General features: G+C 49.7%; 1 protein-coding gene and 4 non-coding genes across 15 annotated transcripts in view; 2 read left to right on the top strand and 3 right to left on the bottom strand.

Moving 5' to 3' along the window:
• The window catches only part of LOC143375391 (NAD kinase), a 21,766-nt gene extending 5,844 nt beyond the window's left edge, over positions 1–15,922 (bottom strand). The window contains exons 1-3 of one of the 11 annotated variants that reach the window (XM_076824409.1): positions 15,333–15,922; positions 13,986–14,039; positions 498–581 (exon numbers count right to left, since the gene is read on the bottom strand). In XM_076824409.1, coding sequence (XP_076680524.1) covers positions 498–581; positions 13,986–14,039; positions 15,333–15,445 — 251 coding nt within the window. In that variant the 5' untranslated portion in view covers positions 15,446–15,922. Of the gene's footprint in view, positions 1–497; positions 582–1,675; positions 2,146–4,268; positions 4,324–6,239; positions 7,506–7,641; positions 8,071–11,945; positions 12,070–13,985; positions 14,040–15,332 lie in introns of those variants that run through there. The other 10 variants (XM_076824405.1, XM_076824404.1, XM_076824410.1 and 7 more) reach the window with 10 other exon arrangements.
• On the bottom strand, positions 5,131–5,202 carry Trnae-cuc (transfer RNA glutamic acid (anticodon CUC)). Its single transcript has one exon. It is a non-coding gene; the product is annotated as a tRNA-Glu (tRNA).
• Positions 10,976–11,047, top strand: Trnag-ucc (transfer RNA glycine (anticodon UCC)). Its single transcript has one exon. It is a non-coding gene; the product is annotated as a tRNA-Gly (tRNA).
• Trnag-ccc (transfer RNA glycine (anticodon CCC)) lies at positions 11,479–11,549 on the top strand. Its single transcript has one exon. It is a non-coding gene; the product is annotated as a tRNA-Gly (tRNA).
• Positions 14,792–14,863, bottom strand: Trnag-ucc (transfer RNA glycine (anticodon UCC)). The gene has a single exon. It is a non-coding gene; the product is annotated as a tRNA-Gly (tRNA).

Below are 15,922 nucleotides of genomic sequence, written 5' to 3'. Positions count from 1 at the left end.
AGCCTGGCATTTAGCAGCATTTAAGAAAGGGTACGCGTAATGGCCAATCTTGACGTAAACGCACGATCCCTCTCGAACGAATATTTATCTTCCTGTTTTGCTGTACTTTGAGCCCTGCGTTACGGCAACTGACCGATCGGCGAATCTTTTTATCGAGCGCGCAAGGTTTCTAAGGTGGCTTTCTAATTCACGCGCGTTCAGTGACGTTTAGGATGGACGGTCAAGTCATTGTCACGGATAATTGGGTCAAGACGCGACGCTTACGTCCGGCGTACGGTTTTTTCCACGGAACACCACGCTTTCCTTCGATTTGCCGGCTAGTCGTAAACGCCGAGACACCGTCTAATCGAATGAAAACGAGTCGCGAGGCACCGCGACAGTCGTGGAGCCACTGCTAACTTTCTAGTAATATCGGTACAACGGGAACGAAGGGAATCGAGGCAGAAAAGAAAGAAGAAACGTTTCCACTTATGAAACGGCAGAGCTGTCGTACTTACATGACCATCGCGGAATTTTTCATAATACGCCCGCATGGCCCGAACTGTTGAATTGGACTAGGCGCGTTCAGACTTCTCGTTCTCCTGCGAACAGAAAAACCACACGGTTAGGGAAATTCACCAATTACCGGGAAATTTTCACCGCCACGTCGTCTCGCAAAGATAAAGGCGCGCACTCGCAGGCCTTGAGCTTTCTTTTATCATTATCCTCCTTCGTCCGTCCCTTGCAGTTCCACGCGGATATGACAGAGACTGACTCACTATCGCCGGGTATTGCAGGATGGAAAACAAACTTTACCCCAGACATGCTCATGCGGGTGCTAGCGGCGGCGTAATAGCAAACGCATGTCAGTCGGTACATAATGAGCGGCACAAGCAATTACGGCGGTATTTCACGAAACGACTGGAGGATAGTTGAACGACTTTGAACTGTAAAGAACTGGTCATTCTTTTCTCAACGTAAGTGCCGGCCAAAGTTTGTGTGTAAATCGTGACGCAATATTAGATACGGACAGCCAGAGATTATAAAGAAGAGAGATAGGGAAAGGCGGCAAAAAATATCAGAGAACACTATGAAGTATAATCAGTGTGATAAACGAGCTGCGGAAGCTCGGGTCTTCTGACGTGTATCATTCACAAGTTTGCGGTGCGCACAGTAGAATTTTTTATTCATGAATGATCTTGTAAATGTTCCAGTGACGTTACGCGAAATGCGGCGACTACATAAGTGCCGGTTGGCCATCAAGCGTAATCAGTAGAATTCGATACACATTTCGTGGCACAACAAACGTGACGCCTTACGCGTATGCGAACGCGCTTACGTGGATGGTCCGCCTCTCGGCTTTCAGTGTGACGTAAGATGCGTTAAACAAGAGGCAAAGTGTCAATAGTTTAATGGAACTAACAATCGCTGGAACGACCGTCGGTTACCATCGCAAAACCGTGCGCGTTCGCTTCGACGCGCACGCGAATAATCGTCCTAATCGTAGAATTTATGGCTGTTTCATCAGGGGCCGATAACGCGTTACTTTTCGACTCATTTTTCCGTAATAGTTGTACAAGTCGTTGCATATCGCTGATACGCACGACGCCAATCTCTCGCCTTGGAGTTTCGTGCCGTTGGCTGTCGCCTAGAGCGCGATTATCGCTTCTGGTATCGGGGGAAGAAAAGGTTCTACCTGAGCACTCTGTTCCGTGGCACGTTCTCCATCGATGGCCCGGTAGATCCATTCCCCACCGGATCGGCGATATCGAAATTGACATCGAGGTGTCCGTTGCTCCGAATCTCCAGCAAAGGCGACACCTGGTCGGTCATCCTCCGACCGAAAAGTTGCGATCGGCGGCGAAGAATTCTTCGAGGAGCGCCGGGGGACCAACTCTTCGTTTCTTTTAGGACTTTGCGCGAGCGTTACGAAAGGCGTAGCTATGTTAATTGCTTGCAACTTAAGGACGCAGTTACGTGATCGAGCGACCGTTCCGATTAAGGATCTGTTTCAGTCGCTCGAGCCGATAATCGCCAATGTACCTCCCCCGCTCGATTTTACGCACCGTGGCAGTATCACTGGATCGTTTGGATTAGCGATTGGACGATAACAGCGCTGTCTTCGCGACGTTATCTAGGCGCGATGTTAGCCGGCTGGGTAATCTGACGTTACATAAAAAGAATTCTGTCTTCAACCGCCCGCGTCTTCTACGGAACTGGTCGCTAAAGCCCGAAGGTCGGATCGCGTGAAATCAGCGACGTCCTTCGAGCAACCTAGTCGCTACGAAATAGTGAGATTCAGTTTCAAGGGCGGACGATCCTTTTCTTAAGAGCTGGCAGCTCCGCGTTACGATTCACTCGGCCAGGTTTGTCTTCATCTACTCATTCAAGGCCGCTATTTCCGACAGAACCCCGCGAACACTCTCCGCATTCCTAGCCAGTTGGATAAGATTCTCCTGCAGATAACCTTTAAGCTTCGAACTACGAGCGTGCGAACGCTTCTTCGCGCGTTCAGCAATTGTCACGCTGAAACGGTTCACGCTCGGCGGAGGATTATCAGAGTCGTCAATTTGTTAACCTTGAACTACGCGACGGTAATCCCCGCTGGAAGGAATGCCCGAGCATTGAACATCGTTTATGTATTATTCATGGTAATCTCGGGGCGCGCGAGCCAGACGACGCTGCGATCGTGGATCAGGCCTCTTCTTCCTTCTCGATCCTTCTCCGCCCCGCGGGGATCCTCGTGGTAGCCTCACTTTTCCACACACCGAACTTTCACCGCACTTTTAGTCCAATATCCGTGACAAAACACCGTCCATTGCCACTCAAGCGACGCGAGGCGTCCTAGTGGCAGGCATTTCACCTGACGTAGCCTCTAGAAAGGACCGAATCGCAAGGTGGCTGCACGCAGAATGACGATCAGACGGGAGGTAGCCAACAATTATGGGATTCTTTCTACGGGACCGTCGGTATACCGTAACCTCCGCCGGTTCTTGTCGATACTAACACTAACGTGTTATATAATAATACACGATTGTGTCACGCCTTATCGCTCCATAAATCCCGCCACCGTGTTAGCCAATGTTACGCCTCTATGCACGAGTTTCGTTACGCGTGCGAAACATTCGTGGCTTCGATTATCCACGAAGAAGTGAAGGAAAGTGGGGAAAAATGCCTACAAAATTCCTCCGCGGTCTTTCCAAATCCATTGGGCAACTTTTTTCATCGGGCTTCTACGTAGGGGACTTTCTCTCGATCGATTGGCAAACAGAGAAAGACGCGGGGGACATTACGCGAGACGATAGGACGAATTGTACCCGAAGGGGAGCCCTTTTTCCGTCGGGAGTCGCGCGTGTCCCTAATCGCGATGACCCGGATTTCTTACGCACCGGGGAAGCTCGTAAAATCGAGGTCCCTTTTCGTGGCCTATCGGGGTTCGAGTTTGGAAAGGAGAAACCGATCGGCACGGGGCATGTGCGTCCAGTTCGGTAATCGATTACATCGACGTGAAATTCCAGCAAACGTAGCGGGAGCCCACGGGCCCATCGGCGGTATCGACGATATCGGTGATCCCAGGCAAAAGCCGAGAGTCAAATGGAATGTGTACAGCGAAAGGTGAACGCGTTCTCGCTCTCGAAGAAAGGAGCAACAAAAAACGCTCCCACCCGGGCTGCTCGTGAATCGAGCAGGTACCGGCTCTTAGCACACGTGCAGGTAAACACCGATGCGCGATATCTGGCGGTGCACAACGATGTTTACCATCTCTGCAAACGTTCCGAGCCTGGCAACGGGGTCACCACGGATCGCGCCAGCCGCAACCTATGGGCATCCCCGCAGTTTTATGCCGGTGCTGCAGAAAATGTTGCAGCTTCTTGATGATCGATGCGTCCCTGATACACTTGAGAATGGTAGCCACTATAAATATCATCCGTGATACATATTGTCGGTGTCCACACTCGAGCGCGATTGGCCTTGCAGCGCAACTTAGCAGATCGGAATGTTTAATACGGAGCTGTAATTGGCACTCGATTCCGTCTTCTATGGCACGGAGGAGTAGCTGCGCGCTCTCAACAGCGTTCGCGGGATGATATTTCCAAGGTTTCGGAGTAGTTTTCGCAGGCTGCCTCGGTGGATGTGTCGCCAAGCAACTACCTCGCGACCGCGTTATGTAAAACACTTTTGCACCGTTCAAACACGCCTCGCGCGGCACCCGCAGCACATGTCGCGACGGAAGATTTAGGTTAGCCGTTCGGAGCACGACGAATGGGCAGCATGGGCACGTGTCCTACCTTAATTCTGCCTCATCCATGTGCAGCAACCGCCGAAGGGGACGCTCTGTCGCGTGTGCGAAGGGAAATGGCGGTCGAGGCAACAGTCGAGGCAACAGCCGAGACGAGGGAACGTTTCGGCACTGAAGATTCACAAAAGAATCTCGTGGATGCCACGGACGAGGTCGACGCTGGCGTCGCTACGCCCAGCGCCCTGCACGCATGCTCTGTTACGGGCGACCAATCAATTTCGTTGCGTGCAACAGTACATCTATATTCTACCCATTTTATTTAACTTCCTTTACGCAACTTCGCTTCTGCACGCGACAGTCGTGGGAAACTAACGGGAAGCAGCGAGAATAATGGATCGGGAATGGACTTACTGTTAGCTGCTGCGAGTTAGGTTTACCAACTGCGAGCAGCGAGTTTCGGGGACAAATAAAATTATTCACGCCGCTCGCCGGGCGTTCTATGAAACGTTCTCCGATCGAACGCGAGTCAGAAGTGAATTATCGGTTTTAATGGGACACGATTTTGTCCCATGGCGGCAAGAATGTTGAGCAAGCACACGACTTCGCTCAAGTTTCGCACGAATTGGCGTCGGATTACGCGGTTCCAGTTTAATTGCGAAATTCAACGGCCACGGTTTTGCTACAGCTTCGACCACTTCGGCTTGCTTTTCGTTTCACTCTGAACGGATCCCACTGTCTCGCAGTTGCGCTCGGCTCACTCACGTACCTACTCCCGCTCAGAAACTAAACTAACTCGTGGAACGTTTCTAGCTCTTCGTTTCGTGTCCGATGTGCCTTGCGCAAATATAGTTATGAATCATATAACAAATTCGAGCGTGAGGCATCAGATGGAAAAAATAAAAAAAAACATATTCCGGTACCGGGAATCGAACCCGAGCCTCCTGGGTGAGAGCCAGGTATCCTAGCCACTAGACCATACCGGACTTCGTGACAACGTTTGTGAGATTACGGAATTTTTTGTGTTCATCGACAATAACAATCGTTTTTAACCGCGACAACACACAGGTGTTTTTTTGTGTGTGTGAACCTGTGTTCACATTTCATTTAAAACTAATTACCCGTGTCCTGAATTTCACGCTAGTTTGAACTTTCAATACGCAGATATACATTATCTACAGTGAGTCAACAAATTATTGGCACACCCGTTAAAACGGAATAAATTTTTTAAAATTGCTCCAATTTCCATGAAATTTTCAGCACGCATACAACTCACTTAAATCTACAAACGAATTTTAAATTCTCATCACAGGCACAGATAGAAAAGTTAGAAAAGCGACCTTCGCTATGTTCTTCGCTATTCCGACTAATTGCATTTTTTTCAAATCGACGAAACACGTCACCCAGTAAAATAATCCTTCTAGCCTCTCAAAAAACTTCAACTCGTTTGGACCAATTTAAAAAAAATTATTCTATTTTAAAGGGTGTCCCAATGATTTGTTTAACTCGCTGTTTATGTTAGAAACGTGGACTGGTATTTTCACGATTCGCGTTCCTCAAAGGTCCTAGGGTAAGTGCCGTATGGTTCACAGTCCTCTACCCGAAGGCATCCTCGCCTTTCCCCCTCCATGACGCGATCCTTCAGGAACAGAGTCCTTATTCTTTAGCAATACGACCTCCGGCCGCTTGCCATTCCCAAACTTTCTCTTTCTAAACAAACTCAAGAAACACACGATAGCGTGGTGACTCCGGGTCACCAGCCATCGGTCGATGTCCACTGAAAGGGCCCATCTGGGACCTAAACCCGCTATAAACCCTCCGAAAGCAGAATAGCCTCGAGCTAACTGCCTTCGAAGCACCTCGAAAATACCTGGTCGTTCACGTACACATAAATACCGCGTAGAATAAATTAAGAGTGCGCATAGGAGTCGCTGGTAGTTTTCTTTTCCACGGTACAAGCCCCCAAGAACGCAGTAATAATACATTTCCTTCTACTTTCGAATATGTTACAGTCATTACTCACGGCCATGTACCGGAACGTTTCCTACGACGCATTTCCGGGTCCTTGTCGTAATCCTCAAGAAAGGGCACTTCCGAGCACGCATCCTCCACGCCTGTGTCCCCCTTGTTCCTGACGATGCACCTCCAGCCCAGCAGCTCGCTCACGCTTCGCCGTCTCGGTTTGTCTCTCACCATTTCCATTATCCGCGCGGCGCATCCCCTTTTCCTTTTCCACGAATTGTCCTCAGCAGCGTCGCGTGCGCACGCTGACCGTGTTACGCATTTTCGACGGCGCGTCTCCCACGCGATTTTACAGTTACGAGCTCCCACGGGGCGACACGCGGTCGGCGCGACGAGCCGTTAACGAGTGCACGCACATTTTCGTCACTCTGAAAGTTTCCCGAGTGAAGGTTCCGAAGTGCGCGCCAACGCTGATATTTCGAGGCCTTCGACGATCTCGATACGAAACGATCGACGTGTCGGCACCCGTAATATTAATCAGCTGGCCACGTGACGCGTGTTTCTCGCGCGGCACATTCGAACGCCCTGCGACACGCGCGCTTTCCCGTCGCGTTTTTTTTATTCTTTATTTACAGGGAAACAGGTGATTTCTAGCTCGAGCTGATCTGACGATCAAACACCCCGTTCCGCGAGCGGTAGAAAAAGGAAAAAACCACTCGGCTCGATACGAGTCCCGCGGATCTACGAATAAAAGTTAGAAAGTGTTGCGCAATTCTCGGTCGTAAATTCATGTCAGCGGAGATCTACGTGGACGGGAGCCGCGTAGACGAGACGTTTGCATGATTCTCACCATCGACGAAAGTGAGAATCGACCCCTGCTAATGGAACGTGTAATTGAATTTTGCAACGAAATTGCAACGACACGAGTCGCGGCTGGTAGCTCTGCATGATTTACGCGCGAGCTTGTGACCCACTTCTCGCGCGGGCTTGGAGAATTTCACTCCGGAATGGACGAAGTACATAATTGGCAATTGATTATCACACTAGTCCGGCCCCCATCCACTCCTTATCTTATCGTTCAGCTGCAATGGTATCCCTTATAAATTTTCGTGCGACGTTCGCGCAGCGTTCAAGTTTCCAATTACCGCGCGACTCAATATTCTGCAACGTCGAACGATTGCCTTGTCCCAGCCGAGGACTCGAATAAGAATTAAAAGCAAGCAACGATCGATCGGAATATCAAATCACCGCGGGCCGCGATCTCGAGTGAATCCGTAATTCAGTTCACTCAGCGGCCGGAAACTTGTTGCTAAGTCGCACCGACGTTCCACCGAACTGACAATCGACCGCGTGCGAGCTGCGCAATAACAGAAACCGTTTTGCCCCGATGTCCGTAGTGTGTGGCGTCGAGATTAGCCGCGAAATTGCGCCGGACTATTTTTAAAAAGAGAAAGCATACTTACAAGGACGGGATTCTAGTTAAAAGTACCGTGGCGCGAGAGAGGAGCGTTTACGCGAGCGTCGCGAGGCGTTCTAGCCGCTGGGACATCGCAACACGGCGCTCCGATTTATGAGGCCGCCGTGGGCTGGCGTCTCGGCGATGAGATCGATCGCGGGAAACGCAAGGTTTTTGAGAAACGGGGCCTCGGTGGACCGGAATCCTCGGTGGAACACACGGGGGAACGGTGACGAGAGCACCGCGATCGGCGACCGCTCAGAGTTCACTGAGGAGCGACTTTACCAGCTGCAGCCTCTGAAAGGCACTTAGGGCTTTCTAACTCGCGCCTCTCCCCACCGTCGCACACGTACTATCTCAATGTACGCTGATAAAAAAGTGTCGAGGAAGTAGCGACGGTGGCGTTCAACCATGCCCACCGGTGTGGCGCGTCTCGAAATTCCACGCTATTGAAATTCCAAACGAACTGCGTCGATCACCGATCCAGGGGAAGGATAGCTTGGTCACGTATCGAACCATACAATGCGCGGGTATTCCACGTGGAAAAATTTCCTTCCACTTATCGTCGAAGGCCGCAAAATGACGGTTATTAAAAGTGAACTACACAGCTCCCAAGGTTTTCTTCAACGTAATATGTTAATTAGTGCACAAGTACCTGTTGCCTCGACTTCACACTCCACTTGGCACGCGATCCACCGAGCACCGACCGATGCGACTTCAGTTCCATCTTCCTGGCGTTCCTTTGTCCCATCGGGCGCAAGGTGTCGCCCAGGAGTGACGGTGGATTTCACGGCTGTCGAAAGTCTCCACCCCGTCTTCTAATCGGTGAAAGCGACAATGAAAGGCGAATGAACGATTAACTGGTTCATTTGCGACGAGACCCTACAACTGCGCCAGCTCGTCGCGAGCGTAGACCGTGTCGAGCTTCACCCATTTTCATTGTCCTTCCCGGCACACAAAGACACGCCACCTTTTCTCCGCTCGCTCCGAGTGCCTCGAACGTTACTTTCGTTCTTAATGCACGTGCTTTCGCGCGGGCACTCGTGGTATTTCCATTTTCCCCGGTAAAATGGAGGATGACTTGCCGTTGTCCAACAAACATCGGAACTTGAGGTACCGTTTTCTCTCTCGGCGTTCCACGGTGTCGTCTTCCTCCTTGACTTTCCCCCCCTTTTCCCGTCGGAAAGGTTACATCTTGATAAGAAGTTCTCGACGACTTCCCGCCGACGACTTCGCGCACCAACGAGCCGTTGAACCCCGCGCGGCTCTGTCGTACGGTTTCAGCCGCCTTCCACTGTGTATCCCTCGGCGAAGACGCAGTGAAGTTGAAAAGAGTGGCACTGATACAGACAGAAACGCCGGGAAGCTTCTCAACTTTGTCCTATTCCACTACTCCGTGCTACTCTTCAACGAGGCTACCGCAAAACTGAATGGGAAGCGAGATATAGTCCCCGTACGACCCTAAGCGAACCTCAGGGACCGTTTATTTTCCAACGTCTTTTTCACACACGTACATATGTATCTCGACGCCCGAGGCGCCTTTACGTTGACGCTGGATGGCTGACCCGTTCCTCTATTTCGCCGACCTTGCGTACGGTGTAAGTGCAAGCGAAATAGAGAACTATATGGGTCAGCTCGGCGAGGCGTTAACGTAAACACGCTTTGAGCGCTCGGGCCCGGGTGCGAGAAAAAAACGTGGGAAAATAAACGCGCGGGGCTTGAGGTCGTAAGGAGTGTGCGTCTCGCTCGACCAGCCTCTCACTCACCTCCCATTCGTCCTATTCGGGAACCCGCGGAAGTTTAAAGTGGAGCGTGTTAGTTCGATCGAAGTTGCCACTGTGATTGGCTGGACCTGTCGCGCGAAATATGTTTTGTTTTGATGCGTTGCCTATCACCAGGCACTGCGCGTGTCCCTCCCATCCAAAAAGAATATTCCTGGCAAATCCAACTGGCGCTCAGTCACTCGACGCCTTTTCGATTGCGTAATGCGCAGCGTATTCTCGCGATACGCTTTGCGAGATGTATATGTAACAGGCCGGTCGTAAGGCATAACTGTAAACCAGTTGCGCGTAATGCAATTATGGTATGAAAGTGATCAAAATTTATTGCGGCCGCCGGCACCGTGTTGCAAAACCGGCGGGGACGAGGAGCACACCGAAATATCCCGCCGCGGAGAAACAGGCGCCTCGCCAGGGCCGTGCGATCAAGTGCAAGACTTTTTTCTCCTCGCCATAGATAACGCAGGAACAGAAATTGAGGACCTTGCAGCAACAGGAGGCAGCGCCATTTTTTACAGATTTTAAGTTATGACGTTTAAGATACGTAAAAAAAATCTGTATCGATTGGTGCACGTTTCATCTAGATCCGATAACAAATGAGCGATTTATTGGAAATAAATAAAAATAGAAATATTAATATCTTGATAGTATTAGATAATATTAATATTACGATTTTTATTATTGAATTTTTTTGCCCGAAATACAAATAAAAAATTATCAACTCAATAACTACTACTTATTGTTTAAAAAAAAGTAATAATTTTAAAGTAATAATTTTTCAAAGTAATAATTTTATAAACACTTTTTTGTAATTTACTCGAGTTCGGTAAAGATGGAGCTGCACCCCTCATACCGCAGGGTCCTCAATTGCTCGTCGTTGGTCCCCACTGCTGATCCTTCAACTCTTCGACGAATCCACGATCTAAGAAACCTCCAAATTTCGCGGAGTGTCCAAGAGTCGTTTTGTTTCTAAGCTTGCTGTCCACGTTTTCAAGGCAATACACCGCAAGTGCCTCGCCGACCCTAAATTCCCCTGCTAGCCCCTTCGCTAAATGTGCACACAATGCAGCCACGTGTTCCCTACCGGGGCCCAGGCCCCGTCCCGTGCCGCTAAACTCTTCGAAAGTGAAACAGCGTCCATCTGTCTGCCTTCGAGCCTAGTTAAAAATACCCCGTTGCTAACATTCTTGTCCCCGAGCACTTTCTACGGCAAAGAAAGCATGCACAGAAGCGGAGTTTCGCGTGTTCCGCGAAACGAGATACTTCGCCGCGTGGAGGAACATAAAACCCGTGGTTTAAGGACGACACTGCGGTCGACGAGGCCATGCGCCCTTTTAGAGACGCGTTTACTATGATGGGAACGGTCGTCTCAGCTTCCATGGCTGGGCATAAATGGTGCCTAATCACAGATGTGGATGTCACGTTGCCTGCGTTAAATTATAACGGCGAAGTCGGAGGTGGAAAATTATGTGCCACTGCAACCAGCGATGTCAGTAGAAGTCAGAGGAAAAAGTGTGCCGCGGGAATCCGTCTCAGGCCGTCGAATGGAAATTGTTAGCACGTGCGATGGTGGTGTAATGGTCAGCATAGTTGCCTTCCAAGCAGTTGATCCGGGTTCGATTCCCGGCCATCGCACATTTATTTATTTTTGCCAATTCTCACCACTTTTGCACTGGGATTTTGTCACTTGTCGATCTCAATATTCTGGATACAGTTATTCCAAGCATTCGGTTTTTCTGTTTGTAATTCAGTCAAAAGTGGTATTAAATCTGACGAACATTACACTTTCAGCAGTGCTATATGCAGTAAAATAAAGTATTATTTCTGATCGCCTACGGTGTATAGACATCGAATTTTGTATATTTCCCAAAATAAAAATAGCTTCGAGTTCTATTTCTTGATACACTTAATTTTACGAATTTTGGATTTCGTGGAGCGTATAACGAGTCCTTAGAGTACTAGTGTCAGCATTAGCATAATTGTAATGAATTTACACGCGAAATATTATCGATTTTCATGCCGCCGCGCGCCGTATCCTCCTGAAACTAACGTGCTCTCATCAAGTAGCACTGCTGGTGTAGTGGTATCATACAAGATTCCCATTCTTGCGACCCGGGTTCGATTCCCGGGCAGTGCAGTTTCTTTTTTTTTTCTTGCCGCGAATGAAATTTTACACACAGACGCATTACGCAATGTTCGTATACGAGAAACTTCATAAAAATAAAATCGCGTCACTTATTGTTAGAGAAAAATTACGCACAGGTTGTGTTAGACACGTCCCTCCGTTAAATCGAATTATTTTAACCAGCCTTGCATTCGGAGCACGTTTCTACATGTTTATTCGCGTTAATTGTACACGATTACTAAGCAAAAAGAGGAGCCAGGGTGGCTCATTAATTATTGAACGCTGACAAACACACCGATCTTCGTTATCGTGGCGACCTGATATTCCATTCTACCGAATATTTTTCCTGCTGGCACTCGCGCCGAATAATTCCCGTGGAACACGTGTCCCGAGGCGGTTCTACAGTACCTGATGATTTTACTGACGTTCGAGTTCCTTTTGAGCAAAACCGCCCTGCCCAGGATACTTCCTCCACGTTGCATCACTATGTAACGGGCACCGCTATACTGAACCCCACTAACCAACGTGCAGTAAAATCCATCAGCGAACGGTGCATTGTCGGGGAAGGAAGGAAAACAAAAATTTCCAATGATAAGCGGGAACCTTAGCGATAACCCAGCGCATAACAAGCAAAAGATTGCTCGCGCGCGCCGCTCTCGTGGATCGTGATTTCTGATTGATCGCCGAATCTCAGATTCCCGTGTTTGCGAGGTTACACGTGTACCTTCCTATTAATCTCCGCATATCTCTGCCCCGCATTAAAAAAAAAAACACGCGATACACATTGAAAACAAGCTGCCACTTAATCGCCTAACTTTCCCTCTCAACGCTCCACGAGTATATTCATCAACAGTCGGCGTTGAGTTCGGTGCAGTACCGTCGCAAAGCTACAGCAATGTACATACGTACATATCTATGCATCCACGGAACACCTATGAAACTTTATCTGGCCTACGAGCGATACGCTTGCAATCGAATGCTCCGTATCAGGAGACTTTGATTCAGAGAAACATCAGACTTTGGATACTTAAGGCTTAAGGCCCCGCGATAGGTACACGAATTTCGACGCTTTATTTTAGAAGATTCTCCAAAGTCACTTCATGTTACGCGATGATTGAAATCCGAGCACGCACTGAAAGGCTGTAACAGCTACTGGTTTCTATATCGTAGTGGCCTTCTGCCTTTCAGGAAAAGAAGGACCGAATTATGCTCAGCACTCTTATGCCCATTAGTCCATGCCCATCATTAATGCAAAATGATAAAACAGGCCAGAGTGTCGTGAACCGAGAAATGTTTGGAGGTTTATTTTTCTGATATTCGAGCGACCAGATATCGTGGTTATCGCTGGCGCAGATAAATGTCCTGAAAAATTGGATCGCCATGATCGCGGTTTCACGGAACGCGCGAGGCTTATACAGCAGCCGGTTATCGCCAGAGAGAACTGCTGCAAATATTAGGTTTCCTTGGTCACCGCGAGGTGTAAAGAGGAGTGAAAGCTCTTGTTGCCAGATGGCGACAATGACATAGTGATCTTGAAAGTGATAGCTGTTGCGAATACAGAGTGAACCGGCGCTAGCTATTATCTTAGCGCGGTGAACGAAGTTACACGGCATTCACTGGCATACTCTAAATAACATTTCACCGAAAGATAGCTGATGAAAGTCGGAGCAAGACCGCCAGGCAGGTCTAACTTGTCCGATGAATGGCGAAGTCAGCCTCGGTTATCTGACGCAGGCGAGACCACGCCTGGCCATAGACAATGATAACTCGTTAACGTCACTATGAATCGCACAGGCTTCCCTGATTAATGCCAAATGAGCTTGGGCACCCGTATGCTCTGCGCGTACGCGTCTTCGCGTTTCAATTGCGCTGCGACGCGCGAGAAAGTTCCTTCTAAGGCTCAAGGTTAATTTGCAACAGGCCCGATCGAAAGCTAGTTTCTTTTTTAACATACGCGCGCAGTTATGAAAAAAAACTTGGCCCAAGCTGCCCGATGGCCGAGCAAGATCAACATCTTCGTCACGCGGCACGCCTTTCGGCGCGACTCGCTGGGGACGTCACAGACAGCAATTCGAAAAGGGAACTACGACGTCTACCGAACTAATCTAGGACATTACAAAGCGTGCGTAACGACATGCCAAGACGGGACGAGGTACATGCGTAACAGTGCACACAAATCTACGCGACGTCGTGCCGCGTTCGACTAAGCACCTCGCGGAGGTGTGCTTATATCGAGGGAAGTCTTCTTCCTTTGTCATTGAAGAACCAGCCTGTACGAACGTCACGGATGAAGCGTTTGGTCCTCCTCGATATAGGCACGCCTCGTTCAGAGACCACGTCCGCGAGGGACACCCGGTGCAGGACAAAACATACACAAGAACTTCTGCCGACGTGCCGGTGGCGCTAGTTACAGGGGCGTACAGGCTAGAGAGTAGAAAACTGTGTTACCTTCGCGGCTCCACCGTTTCGATGCAATCGACCGTTAACTCGCACCTCGCATTGCTTCAAGAGAAAAAGACAGTATTATATTACACATGGTTGAAGAGGATATCGATCACATAAATCATGGCATAAATTTATCATCGAGACGAGTCGGGCCACGTCTCTTTGCTAGCACTTGACAGACGATCCGCGCAACGGTACCAATTAATCGCGATAGAGCGATATGCATAGGCGAGGTATTAGCAATGCTGACTACCAAACAAGCTATCCTTGGCTTCGTTGTTGGAAGCCCTTCGGTCATGTCGCTTCTCGTTAGATTAGAGAGTGGTATCGGGCCCTGTGGCCATTGGGAGCTACACGCTGCCCCCTCGTCTAATAGCATCGCGAAAGAACGATTTTAAGTTCTATAAGGCTGTGCAGATTAAGGTCAGGCTATATCCGAACGAGTTCACTAAAACACACGTGAACGTATCTCTGCGTCTATATCGATTGCTCCACTATTCCGAAAGGGAGAGTATTATAACAAACGGCAAGGTCCACCCGCGGCCTTGGCCTAGATCGCCCAAATCATGCCGGTGAAGGGACTCGATCTAAGCCGTGCGATAAAAATTACTAGGATAATGATAATGAATTCATTAAATTCCCTCGTCCCGTGGATCTTGCCGATCCCCCTGTTCATCTCGCAAAAGTTACTAACGAGTAACCCGTCAGTTTCGCCCCCGCGAATAAAAATATCTCCACCGAGCGATAGCATCTGCAGTATCGAGTGGATTCATTAGCCGATCCCAGAATTAGAAAGGAAAAAAATAATGTGCGATGGCCGGGAATCGAACCCGGATCAACTGCTTGGAAGGCAACTATGCTGACCATTACACCACCATCGCACTTGAGATCGGAACCGCAGGCACACCGTCACTTGCTGCGTCCAGCGAATCGATATTAGGAGAGCCCGGCCTTGACTTTTGCGCGAATTCGTCGCGATGGAATTTGATCGGTAGCCACGGGCGTACGACCACCTGCGAGTGCCTCGACTCCACGCTCCGTCGATCGACGTTCATTTATTTTTAACGCGCGGCTTATCGGCGCGACCGTCGCGCCAGCAATTTATTTAAGGAAAACCGTGTTCGTTAGCGATCCAGCGGAACACCAACGGGCGCTTGCGTTTGCACGAAAAGCGGGCGACGTCGCGCACTCGCGCATGATCGTTGGGATTCAAAACGGAGTCCACGAGCGGGTCGAAGGTTGCTCGCGAACAATCGATGGATCCAACGATTCGTTCACGTGGTTTTCCACCTCTGTCGGCCTTGTATCCGAGCCGCGTCAAAGGTCAGTGAAAAAACATCACCGTCTCACCTGAATGTCTGCTGCTTATCATGCATCCTCGAGACGGCGGTTTTTTTCGGCGCCGGATCGTCCAGCTCGAGGTCCACCATCGCCTTCGCCAATTGTATATCCTTCTCGTCCATCCTGAGCGCCGGTGGATCTTCCTTCTGTTTACCGTACGCTACGCGGCAGTTGCGCCGAATCGAAGGGACGGAAGGGTATGCGAGGGTACGCGATAGGTGTGCAGTGCCCTGGGACCAGCGGAGGTATCAGTTGCGAGAACCACACCGAGAGATGTCTCGTCGCGTACTGAAAACACCCGAGCCAGCCGCGGTCGACTTAACCTCACAAGATATCCGCGTTGCTCCTCTAATGGGACCCTCTTTCCCTTTCCCTCCTCTCTTTCGGCGACCGCGCCGCGCCCGCCCGCGAATAATATTGTCGTGTAAATACCAGCCGCGCGGATAGAAACGTTCTATTATCGTCGGCCGGGGTCCTGGGCGGTGTGCACTCTCGCGATATTACTGGCGTCGCGGTGTACTCCAGTTTTGAACGGCCTTTACGCTTCCCGCTCGTAACGCTGTTTACGATACGCCGCGGCGGGTCCCTTATCAGCCACT

The sequence above is a fragment of the Andrena cerasifolii genome, chromosome 12 (genome assembly GCF_050908995.1).
Source record: "Andrena cerasifolii isolate SP2316 chromosome 12, iyAndCera1_principal, whole genome shotgun sequence".
Classification (NCBI taxonomy): domain Eukaryota; kingdom Metazoa; phylum Arthropoda; class Insecta; order Hymenoptera; family Andrenidae; genus Andrena; species Andrena cerasifolii.
This window is presented reverse-complemented; position numbering and strand designations above follow the sequence as displayed.